The following is a 13,038-nucleotide window of genomic DNA, read 5'->3' on the forward strand; positions in this document are numbered from 1 at the left end:
AGTCACAATTTGAAATTCACACACCAGATAGAAGTTACAACATTCAATTGTCATAAAGTTGAAGTGCTGAGCATCATTTCACCATTTCACAGAAGAGGATTTGTTTGTTCACATGACCCAGGGCGGGAAGGTGCAGGTGCTAAGCTGGATCATCAGCTGCATCGTTCATATTTCCATTGCGGTTAGTTCTATCACACACAGAATGATGGCTGCCGCGACAATATCAGGTGGGTCTCTTCTTCTTCTTCTTCTACATTAATTTTGTTGCTTTACACTTGTTTTCTTTCCTGTCACACGTTTGTATCTCTGGCTGAATTGTAGGTTCACAGAGTGGAGCTTTGTCTGTAGTTGTAGCAGGAAAACATCACGGGTACGACAGAACAGAATAGCCTTTATCACATAATGCAGAATAGAATTTAGTGGAGTAAAGTATGAGAACAATTTCTATAAAATTGTGTTTACAAGCTTCAAAATGACAACCAAAGAGAAAAAGTTCCTTGAAAGGAGGAAGGAATTAACAGGTTAAGCTCATTAAAGCCCATTAATATGTCCTGTTGCTTAAGCTCTACAGTATATTAAGTGTGGTGGTGCTGCTACTGCTGCTGATGATAATCCTGAATTGCAGGTGTAAATATAGACGCGTCCATTGAAGCCTGCAGTTTAGACAACCACATTACTTGATTAGGCAGAACTCATTTTGAAAGAAAGCAGTCAGTGATACGGCGCGGTGTGTCCATGCCGTGAAAGTATAAAATCCATGCAGCAATTACGAAGCTGATCACTCGTGCTTTATGCAGATTAAAAAAAAAAGAAAGAAAAAGAGTAATGGAAAAGCATCATTTTGAAAGGCAGGCTGTGAGATGATGAGAGTGAGTGTTCAGACATTCAAGTACACATTAAACAAAGTGTGCATGCCAAAACAGACAGAAGAGAAAAGCCGATTACGCTTTCCCTTTGTCAGCAGACACGGCTGTACTAGGTCACTGCGGGGGGGAGAAAAGTCACTAAAACAACACAGTAGCTGCACAGGTTGATCAAAAACAAAGGAAACATCATTTAATCTCCCAGAGTTCACAGAACAAAGGACCAAATGGGAAAAAGAAAGGTTTTTTTTATTAATCTGACAATGTAAAATAAAGACTGTAGATATACTGAATTAATACTTGGAATTGTTTAATCTATTTTAGTCTATTTCATTAAAGGCCTGGTTTAAAGCTGTCGTGTATTCAAACCATTGCCATTGAGGGGGTGCTTAGATCTCTTGCTGCTCAGCAGTGTTTACGTGCTACAATGAGGAAGTGATTTAAATCATATCAAAGCAGACAGAGGCAACAGTAACACTGTGCTAATAAGAGCGATGACTACTAACAGGTTGGAGTTGGAGTTTGACTGAAAACACAAAGAAACATTTCAGAAATTAATCTACTTCTCAAAAAACATGATGGTGGAGGTCAAAATGTCACCCAAAGTTACATACTGCAGCTTTAAATCTGTTCAGTCAATTAAAATGTGGGTTTTACTTAATTCCGGCCCGAGTACTCAGCAGTTCATCATTACAACTAATTCTACTAGAATGGATGAATGAATGAGAGTATTGTTGAATATTTATTTAAGCATTTTGGTATCAAACTTAAAAATGTTCTCTTTAAACTCAAGCAAGGGAGAAGTAAAAGAAAACACTCTTAAGAGCTTGATTAAGTCTGGACACCATGAACACAAGCAATCCCAGACCTGGCCTGGTTTCCCAAGATCACGGTGGTCTGTGGATGAAAATGGACTGCGGTCTGGAGGCAGACCACGGAGAGACCCCATCACTGACCTCTAGTGAGAGTCCCCAAGACAAAATCACAGTCAAACCCCCTGCCCAAGCAGAGACCACCAGGCACTGCTGTGTGACGGATGCTGAGGGTGCAGATGACGTCTTTAACTCACTACATCCTCCTCCCCCTTTGTCCTCTATTGCCCCAGCAGAGGGCAGCACAGATGCAAGGGCCAATAATTCCAGTGTGACCCATTCTAATGTGGCAGACGCCACAGAGGCTAAAGCTAATCCCAGCAGCTTAGGCTGGCATCATGATGAGAATCAGTTCCAAGCAGCACAGAACGAGGTAAATGAAGTGATAGCAAATACAGCCCAGAGTTCTAAGGAGTCCATGGACGTCAAGGACAAGGACCCCACTCCACCAACAGATGAGGACACAGGCTCTCTGATGGCAACATGCCATGATCCATCAGGAAAGCATCATCAGGGTAATGCTTCAAGAGACAAAGAATCAACTGAAGAATCTGGGAACATTGAACTGGGACAAGAAACTGAGGAGACGAGAGGCAAATATCCAAAAGACGTACCCAATTCTGAGGATATTTGTGGTCATATTGAGACAGAGGTCTGCAAACAAAACCAGGCGGACTCAGCAACCTTTCAGCCACAGGACCCAAAGACTCCTACAGAGGTGACCAGTGAAGATGAAGAGCATGTTGACATCGTATATTTAAACTATAACCTGACAAAGAGTGACTGGGTAAGGAGAGAGAGCAGCACCAGTGAAACAGAAGAGTGCCAACGCCCCATCTCTAAAGACTGTGTAGGGATGGTGATGAAAAGAGAGCACGGAGATGAACGCAAGAACATAGAAACAGATCTCCACCAAGGAGAGCAACTGCTTCAACGTCTGCAACTTCTCCAGCAGCAACAGGACGTACAAGAAAAAGGAGATGAGGAAAAAGGTGTGTCTGAGAGGAAAGTGGATGATTTCACAGCAAGAGAAGTGAATCTGACTGATGGGATCAGGAGGAGGGAGGTGACATTTCACACTGTTACGGATGAGGAAGCAAAGTTGAACCTGGTGGAAACAGAAACGTCTGGACATCCAGAGGACCAGATAATTACCAGAGCAGAGGATGATGATGATAACTCGGATGATGATCAGCAGATTGCTGATTGCTCTCCTATGAATCTGCATGAAACCGCACAAATCCCTAATCTGTTTGCCCAACACCGATATTCAACAGCTGAAACCTCGATGGAGAGACAGATCCAAGAGGCAAACCAGGCAAAGCAAAACCTGCAGAGAGCCGGGGGTATGTTCAATCTTGCAGATAATCCAGATGTGCTGGAGATTCCCTTCAAGACCAATATCTCACTTGAGCCTCTCACCTGTCAGGTTGACCAGCCCGCACACAGTGATGTCAGTCAGTTCTCTGAGCAGAAGATGAAGAAGGAGATACGCCAGGAGATCCAGAGAGAACTGGTGCTGGTGAACCAGGGAAAGATCCCAGGATTGTACAGCAAAGAGGAAGTCCGCCAGTTACAGGAGACAAAACTGCTGTTTGAGGCTTTCCAGCAGGATAACACAGAGGGGCCAGCGAGGCACAGGAAACTTGCGACCACGCTGGTAAAAAGCCATGTTTATCCGTCCGTGCTGGAGCGCACACATAGTCTGGAGATGTTCTGTCTTCAAAGTTGCCCGGTTACCACAGCACATTCCCTCGGGCTGTTTGAATCTGCCCCCTCTGAGGGGGAGAAAAGTCCCGAACACCTAAGGTCAAAGAGCCCGACTGGAGGCTCACGAGACAAAACGCGCTTATCCCCGTACCCAAAACAAGACAAACATCCACGCATGCACAGAAGCATGGACTCCATAAGCACTGAGGTCCCTACATCAGCTGTGGAAGCTAGGAGCAAAACAAGGGAGGGCAACACAAGACGACAATCTCCAACCCTCCAACAAAACCCCTTCTTCAAGTTGCGCCCGGCTCTAGTTCTGCAGCCGGAGGTAGAGAAGGACATCCGAGAGGCCAGAGAGAGAGAGGAGGAGCTACGCAGACAGAGATGCACTCTGTACGGAGAGGACAGGCAGAATAGTCAAGAGGAAGACAAGTCACAGTTTGCAAAGATGCATCTACCAGGTTAGTGTGTGATGTGTTTACAAAGGTATTTTTATATTTAGGTACAAATGACTTCACACTATACAGTTCTGGCTCAACCCTAGTCTACTCTTCCATTAGTGACAGCACCTGGTACTTTTTTTAATTGACGAGGTTCCAAGCGAGCGACGTCAACAGACTGCCGACCACGGATTGGTCAGAGAGTGTCGTCACAAGAAGAGTCACGAGCGCAACGTCAGACACAAGAATCAAACCGAACAAAGACTTATCTCCAATGTTTCTAAAATCTCAACATTTACTGTAACAGAGGAGTCTGGTGTATTCAGCGACAGCACTGCCGGAAGTCAGTGATCGAGCGCCGGATCACAACCCGTCGAGCCGTATTTCAGTTAGTGCGGGAACTAATCTTTTTAACTGATTCTAATGATTCAGTACACCAAAACTCACAAGTCACTAGTTTTGTGTGTGTCGCGTAAAAAATGATGTCACAGCAGTTTCATGCAGCCATGCTATGAAAACTCAAATTGAGGAAGTACTATGGAGTAATGTGAAACGACGAGTAGTGCTAGAACTGTATAATGGAAAAGCGTCATTAAAATGGTGGTTTGGTAAACTAGTCATGTGATGATTTACTTGTTTCTGTGCCTACTTGAAAGGTATTTTACTTTTTAAACTTAATACATTTATCTAGAGGCCACTTATAAAAAGTGGATGCTGTCTTCTGGTTTGCTGGATGAAGCCAAAAAGGAAGTCAAAATACAGTGACCACCAGGAGGCGACTCTGGGGAAAATGAGCCGACGTCTAACTTGATTTATAACGTCAACATTTTCCTTTAATGTTTAATAATCCTGATCATTAGTCAGTAAGCTTTTCTTCACTATGACGATTTTGTAAATGTTAAGGAAAATAAAACATAACACATTTTAACACTGACAGCTGGTATCAGTGTCTGGTTGCAGGTGACGCTTGTGATTTTTTCATGGCACTGGCCCAAACTTTCACAACTACAGTATATATGATGCTGTTTCACCTGCTTTATCACAGATATAACAGGCAACTTTGGGCACAATGCAGATCAATTTGGTTAACCTGCATTGTCCTTTATCCACGGCCTTTATCCTTTATCCTTTGTCAGCCGTCTGATACTCAGCCTTAGCACTATAACAAATGCCTCTACATATGAGCATCCAAGGAGTCTTATCAACAACTTAGTGTCAACCCTGTCACTGGTGGTTAAGAGCGAATCATTGCGGGCTGATCTGAGTCAGCAGGTGATGACGCTAAGTCCACTGTCTGCACAGCTTGACCAGGGACAGGTTATATTGTTGCATAAATACAAACGACTTGTGATGTGACTTTTTTGAGGGGGATGTGGTATATAATGGGAAAGTTTGTTTTTTTCCCTGTCTGCTGTGGTTGCCAATTTACCCAGCAGGAGAGCCTCGAACACCTGACTAAATAGAGCAGCCAGCCAAGGAGTCTGACACTATACTGTATAGTGCAGCATTTCCACTTGCTGGATAATGATGTGTGGGATGACTGGGGGTGAAGATGATGAAGTCACATGTAACAGCTACAGAATGTGCCTGGGCTGAACTAAACTGAAGGAAATGACTCAGTATTAAGGTCAGAGAAGCTCGACTGTGTTATCCCTACGACTCATGGAGTGAAACTCTAGAACACAAATACACAGTGATAGAGTCGCAGAGACATTTAAGCAGCGCACTGAAAGAATACTAATTACATTTTTGGAAGTTTTGAAAGTTCTTTTTCACAATAAGAAAATGGCTGAAGCCCAAAGTTAAAGTTACATGTCGGGGGGAAAAAGTCTGTGAACTTACTAGTTTATGATACAATAATAACATGATAGTGACCATAATAGGTCACATATTCAGGCTTGACAAAATGTGTTTCTCTCGTCTTCTTATGTGTTGAGTCAGTTCTGATTCATTTTATATCACATTTTTAGTAGTGATATAAAGTAGCGATAATTATGCAGAAGTCACAAAATAGACGTTATTTTCTTTTCATTTTTCTTCATAAAAATGAACCAAGTGAACTTTGAACTGCGCATTTCCAAATTTCACAAATTCAAATCGGATTTTAAACATGAGTACTTTCTGCTCTGGTTTGTTTATATGGTTAGTCAATATACATATAGATTTCCAATGAAAAAAATGATATAAGACACTCATATTGCACATTCTTATACGCTCTGTATATACTGTATGTTTAATAGTAATGGAAAAAAAGCAGCTGAAATGCTCTGTGTTCTAAGGGTTAAGTCAAAGATGTTAAATGTTTAATTAAATAAATAAATGCAAAACTGCTGCCTGTATTTTCCCCTCCTTTCGTCTTCCCGTCCTCAGATGACAGACGACAGTCCAGGGGGAAATTGGAACTGGTTTGGCCGCCGCCCTCCAAGAAAGACCAGTGGAAATCTGAGCAGCCACAGGTGATGTGTCAGGTTTGATTAGTGTAAACAGTCTATTTTTCTTCATTTGTTTTGTGAAGAGCACAGGACAGGACACGGGCGTATCGTCACATGACTTGCAAAGGATCAGGCATTATTATAAAGTTTCTTTTCTCACAGTGTTATCACTGTACATTAGGTTTCACAAGATCAATTTAAATACCATTTAGAGAATTTCCTCTACTTTATTTGACTTTAAACTTTGCTCTTGCTGTGGTCACTGACTGTTTTCAAGTAGTTTTGTCTACATGTGACAAAAACGGAATTTTATTAAAGTGCCATGAAATACATACATGCAATGAGGTTCGGTATGATGACTATTATGTTATTTTTTACATATATATACACACATACATATATATACACACACATATATATATACATATATATACACACACATATATATATATATATATATATATATATATATATATATATATATATATATATATATATATATATATATATATACACTGCTTTTTTTAGAGGTTTTACTGCACGTTGTTTGGAGATTTTTTTTTTAAATATCATGCATTTTCAGTGTCTTTAAATCCCTGTGTTAATCCCACTCTCATCTCATCTGTCTTATTCCACAGCAGGAGTCAAAAGTTCACAGGGCAGGAGGTCAGAAGTCTCCACTGTGGCAGCGCTGGGAATCCGGCCAAATCAATGGGCAGTCGTCAAAGAAAAATAACTGACACCGACTCTCTAACCCCCCATTGTCTTTAACACTACATGTAACATAATTATCTGCAACGTGACTGTAGAAACATCCATATCACCAATGTCAAATATGCTTTTTTTTAAAAAATACTAGTATTATATGGCAGAAACAAGGTAAATATGATGCTCTTTAGCAGAAAATAAAAGTTATTTCCATCTTTCTCCATCATTTTTATCCTTTATTCACTCCAACATGTAATGACATGTGGCGTGTGCATCTTAGTATTATTCATTATATTGTATAATCTTCTGGGGTTGTGTTGTGAAGCTATTTTAACTTTATATAAAAAAACAGTAAAAGAGTCAACAAAAGTCTAACAGAGACAACAATAGAGCGACATTACAGGTGTGCACTTGACCTATTCAAGGTAATAAAAAGAGAGAGAGACAATATTTTTAGAGTCTCCTACTTCCCTGCCTCTTGTAAGTTACTCCACTTTATGGAAGCCTGATATTACATTTCCAGACTGTCTCTATATTTGCTTGAGCCGACATCTCCTGTGGTGGAAACGGTTATCATTAGGGGCGTAAAGGGCAACTTTAAATGACTTTCTAAATGAAGAAAGTTGCTCGTGGAGTGAGAAGTGCTGCCAGAGCGTCACGGCTATAAAACAACAGACTGGGTCACACTCTTTTACCATACTGAGGTCGTGAGACACCAATATTTGGCTTTATTAAAGTGACTGACCTCTGGAAGCACCCAAAGGAAGTCGTAGAGTAAACACAGGTCTTTTTTATTCCTATGTTTTGGAAGAAAAGTCACTGTGAATTCAACTGTCTGACTGTTTCATTCACAAATCAACAAAGAATCTATCCATGGTAAATGAAGCATCAGAGAGCATTTTGAAGATTTATGAATTGACCTGTGATCATATCTACAAGTGAGAGTTTGTTATCTAATCTTAACAGTCCGAGTCAAACAGCTTAGTCTGTCTGGGAACCATCTGTCCACAACGGTGACTCTGCCAAAGGAGGCAGGACTCTGATTCTGCTCGTCCTGGCTTAGAAGCACCGGCGTTAACGGGCTGCAGTTCTTTGCCAAGGTCTTGTGTCAAGATGGCCTCCCTCAATCCCACATGTCAATATTTACCGTGAGTTTTGAGAACTGATCTGATGAGAAAGAATACTTATATTTATTTTCAACGGCCATCTTCAAACTGATATTTTTGAATCTGGCAAATCAAACCCTGAGGATGAATCACTCGAGGATTGAAGGCTTACAAATTCACAGTTTGAGCATTTACTGTAATGAGGGACATCTATCTTTATCCTCAGCATCTCCTCTCATCTCACGCCGTTAAGAGACGACCACGCATGCTCATTCATCTCAATGACAACTCATTTAAAAAGATAAAGGAGCAGCGCGTTGACTGTCCTGTGACTGATCTGCGAGTGATGGAACATGAAGTCAGGCTGAAGGAATCAGAGAAGACACCTGGAAGTCTTGTGCTGGCATGAGAGCGGATTAGTCTAAAGGTCTGTACGTACTCAGAAAGAACAGAGACATGTGTTCTTAATCTCGAAATGGCAAGAACAGAGTTAGTTCTGGTCAGGACACGTCATACTTCATGAGAAACTCAAGTGTAAAACTCCTGAGAAGACATTCCCACATTAACCACGTCCACTTGTGCCCAGATGACGTGTCAAGAACAAGCTGCAAGAACTCCCAAACGATGGCCATAAGTGTATCTCGATTAAATGTCGAGGCATTTCTGTGAATTTAGAAACATGTGAACTCCCTTTTGGAGGCTTTGAGATTTGCTATCTGACATCACCAAGTTATTTAGTTGTTTAAAATCAGACACTCACAGAGGTCACCTGCAACCAGGCTCCTGTTTGACCTGGATACCAGCTGTCAATCACACTGGTGTCCACTCATATGTATTCTGTTTATTATCTATTTTCCTTTGAATGGGAACATCATTTACAAAAATTGTAATTGAGCTATAATTAGTGAAGGAGACCATTAACTCCTCAGGAAAAGATTTACTGACACTATAGATCAAGTGAGAAGTAAGCTCATTTTCCCATAGACTTCCATTCAAACTAATTCTTTTTGCAGCCAGTGGCATCTGAATTCACTGAATTTGTGACTTCCTGCATATACAGTCTATAGGGTTAAAGAAATTAAGTATGTGTATGTGTATGTGAAAAAAAGTATGTGTATTTGTAGCTATTTATTTATGCAGCACATTTAAACTAAATTATATACATTATTGTAAAGGAAAAATAAACAAAAAATTATGCAACAAAGGCTTAATAGTTGAAAATGAGTGTGTATAAACTCCTTCCATTTAATATTATCAAATGACTAAAGCAGTATTACAACAGTGTGCATTTGTCGTGCTGTGTCATTGTGTGAACGCTGTAATATTATTTGATTGATGAAAAAGGCTGTGGTTTGTTAAATTTGTAATAAAAAAAACATGTTATTTAACATCTTTGGAGTGTGTTTTCTAATCAACAGAAGAGGGCGCTATAGCCTTAAAAACTTGAGGAAAGTATTACAGAACGACAGTAAAGCAACGGTGTACTCTTGTGGACATGATTACAGGAAATAAATAGCTTTAATCAAAGTAAAAAAAAACGTCTGTTGAACTCTTTGTTGGAGTAAAAGAGACGCTCAGAGATGCTGTTACTGTACAAAGAGGTCATTTCATTGAAGGGTAAACATATGCATGTTGTGACAGTACTGTGGGCCTGCAGTAGTTGTGTAACATCAGTCACTTTTCCTGTAATTAGTCACTGACTTCACAGAAGTGGAGCATTTCCTGCAGTAACACATGGGTGGTGACGTCTTGAGATGTTTCAGATAGAGCCGTTCACGAGAATCCGTATAAACAGGTCACAATAAAAGCTGCTGTTCAAAGCTTCACTGTGTTTTCTATACAGGGTGTCCAAACAAGTCTCTTTACAATTTAAAAAATGCATTACAAAGGCAGTTGATAAGATATCTTGTGTGAAAATTGCAAAGAGACACCCTTTATTATCTAAGTCGTTGTTGTCTCATTCAGTCTAACTGTTGGCAGTTAAAATATTTAAAACAACACAGAGAAGTAAACAAAAACAGCAGTGAAATATTAAAATGGAGCTCAGACACAGAGACTCTGTCTGTCTGTCTGTCTGTCTGTCTGTCTGTGGGTCCTGATGACAGAGTAGAACGGTGACAGCTCAGACATCGTCCCGGGGGTTTGATTCGCTTCTGCACCAGAGGCAAGAACCTGAATCTATAAAAGGACAGATGATGGATGACTCATTCTTCCCTCCCACTTGACTCCCCATCGGCAGGACCCGTCATCGAGGAACTCTCTCCGGGCTCCAGAGCGAGTCCCCATCCACAATCCAACGAGCAAAGTCGCGTCACACAGAGCTGAAGATGAGACGTGTGCCAAAGAAAACCACCCGCGGTACAGGTACAGCAGAGACTTCTCATCGTTTGTACTGCCTGTTGTTTGAGGGACGCAGGAGGAAATGGAGCCAGTCCCGGCTGACACTGGACCAAAAAGGAAGGACACACCTGGTACAGGTCACAAAGTCAGAGACAAACCGCCGCTCACTTTCACACTGATGCTGAATTTAGAGACAATGTCATCTGCATAAATGACTCTGCTACAACCTCCAGGACAAAGGAAGTATTTTATACTTCTAGTTACTCTGTGTGTTTAATTTTACTGTACGGAGAACTTGGCTTATGACCAGAAGGTTGCCGGACCGAGTCCCCGCCAGGCGAATACCTGGGGGTACCCCTGAGCAAGGTACCCAATCCCCATTGCTCATTGTTAATAGGACATTCTATATTGCCCCCAGTGGACTCCATCAGGAAAAATCTGGGAAAAGATAAATAAAAATAAAAAGGATCACAACTGCTCATAGCTGAAGAACATTCCACTGTCCAAATACATGCAATATGGGGATTAGGTCAATAGGACTCTCAATAGGACAGGCGTGAGTGAATGGAAGGTCCTCAGTCAGACCGGGTCACAAACCTGGGTCTTTTCGCTGCAAGGCAACAGTGCGAGCCACTACACGCGCTTTCATTTCAAACTTCTAGGAAACTAGGACGAGGAAAAAACATGTTTGATAAATGATAGGTGGTTTTTGACAAAGGAGTCCTTGTGCTCACTCGGTGAGTTCCATCATCTCATAAAAATACTCTCCCTCCTCTCAAGTGTGTTTTCATAAAGTGTCCATATACAGTAGAGGACATTCCACAGTGGACATGTTGTGGCTGTGGAACTTGCCCGTGCCTCTGCTCCTATTACTGATGTGAAATGAATGAATAAACATTGGGTAGCGAGAGGATGAGGTAAAGACAGAATAAACAGAGCTCAGACTGCTCAGATAAGTTGAGCCATTGTCCTCAACAAACCCCTCTATTCCGTTTCACTCTCCTCCCTCCCTCCCTCCCGCCCTCCCTCCTTCTCTCTCTTCTTGCACAATGAAAACTCAATTGTCTAATTCCATGATCCTACAACACTACGCAATGATATCAAGCAGTCTTGCACAATGAGACGTATCACTGTTGTGTCTTTGTCATAGGTTTTCTCTTGCTCTCACTCACTGGAAAACACAATTATTTTCAAATAAGATTTTTTTATATTTTATTTCCCTAAGGAACTTAAACAAATTCATACTTATCTAATTACATTTCAGCTGTCTATTGTGTAGCCAAACACAGAGTGAGAGTGACTGTGTCATATGATCTTTGCTGTAACTTAGAGCAACAACGTGGACAAACCACATAACAGACTTTATTATATTAAAGTATCTTAAAAAGGAAGTTCACGCTAAAGGATAAATGTATTATTAGCCTACACTTGGATCTAGGGTCAGTTTGTTAAACAGCATCATGACCAACCCTTCAGAGGTCGTGACCTTTGAAGACTGCACTTACCGCAGCTATGTCGCCCGAACTAGCTCACCATCATGCAACGACTCCTGAGACGTTTCAGGAAACAAAGTTTGTCATGGTAACCCACAAGGTTCTGTGCTCGGACCGGTTTTATTCGTCTTATAAATGCTGTGTCCGTCTCTGCTAACTGTAATGCTATTATTGCTGTATGTGTACTGTGGTGCATTATCAAATATCATCATTATTGTCATAATTGTATGACGTATAACACAATTTTGTTGTTGATCTGCTCGTTTACGCACAACATGTGTTTCACGTCCGGAAGAGGGATTCTCCTCTGTGGAGGGAAAAAGGGGAATTGTTTGTTTTCCAAAGGACAGTGGATGTGTGGTTAGCGTGGTTACTGTGTCTACAGAAAACATCCGCTTTGAAACAACACTGGCAATAATGAGGGTAATTATCACTTTAGTGGAAGTAAATGTACTTATTTGTCCAGTAATATTTAATCTCATTAGTAGCCTTGAAGTTGGTGAAATGGTTAAAGTTAGAATTCTTTAAACTGCTCGACATAAACCCATAAATGCATTATACAAATATGACATCCACCAATTCTCCAAATCCTCTCCAGGGCACTGACTTTGATTTTTCCACAGAGCTTCAAAGCAAAGTGTGGTGGAATATCCTCCTGACTGAGCTCCTAACCACTGGCTTTTCTATGAAATCCTTGTTTTTCCAAACCTGCACATGAAGTATCATTGATAATTTTAGCTAAAGACGATTTTATAATTAGATACATTGCACTCACTGTTGCTGCCTGAGTTACAGCCTGTAATGGTTTGATAAAACATTATCTAATATCATTGTTTCCAGGTCAGTGGTCGGGCAGGGTGATCTAAGGCCACAGGGACCTTCGGTGGTCACCCAGGGATAAATCCTCCTTACTGAAATAAGATTCTAATCTTTTATGTCTCTCTTCCATCTCTGGACTCGCTGGCCTGATTCCTTGGCTCGGAGCATCAGTCCAAGTAAAGCCCGTTCAGCCAACAATTCAAAAGCCCTTTTGCAGGGTTTGCCTCGCTCGCGGCCTCGCTGCGGAACTGC

At 41.2% G+C, this 13,038-nt stretch overlaps 1 protein-coding gene across 3 annotated transcripts; it reads left to right on the forward strand.

Moving 5' to 3' along the window:
• Positions 1–157: 157 nt before the first annotated feature.
• Positions 158–7,246, forward strand: LOC122784768. Of its 3 annotated transcripts, none has more exons than XM_044050101.1 (4): positions 158–227; positions 1,657–3,909; positions 6,259–6,356; positions 6,959–7,246. In XM_044050101.1, the coding sequence occupies exons 2-4, from the start codon at positions 1,710–1,712 to the stop codon at positions 7,058–7,060; spliced, it is 2,400 nt and encodes a 799-aa protein (XP_043906036.1). In that variant the 5' UTR covers positions 158–227; positions 1,657–1,709; the 3' UTR covers positions 7,061–7,246. The 3 variants fall into 3 exon arrangements, with proteins under 3 accessions (XP_043906036.1, XP_043906037.1, XP_043906038.1); XM_044050102.1 differs by having other exon boundaries at positions 159–227; positions 6,259–6,344; XM_044050103.1 differs by having other exon boundaries at positions 159–227; positions 6,259–6,344; positions 6,962–7,246.
• Positions 7,247–13,038: the final 5,792 nt, after the last annotated feature.

Source organism: Solea senegalensis, linkage group LG19 (genome assembly GCF_019176455.1).
Source record: "Solea senegalensis isolate Sse05_10M linkage group LG19, IFAPA_SoseM_1, whole genome shotgun sequence".
Taxonomy (NCBI): Eukaryota; Metazoa; Chordata; class Actinopteri; order Pleuronectiformes; family Soleidae; genus Solea; species Solea senegalensis.

Coding starts and splice junctions, on each gene's coding strand:
- LOC122784768 (XM_044050101.1), top strand. CDS start 1,710: ATGAACACAAGCAATCCCAGACCTGGCCTGGTTTCCCAAGATCACGGT. Junction 3,910..6,258: donor TGCAAAGATGCATCTACCAG/GTTAGTGTGTGA, acceptor TCCCGTCCTCAG/ATGACAGACGACAGTCCAGG. Junction 6,357..6,958: donor AGCCACAGGTGATGTGTCAG/GTTTGATTAGTG, acceptor CTTATTCCACAG/CAGGAGTCAAAAGTTCACAG.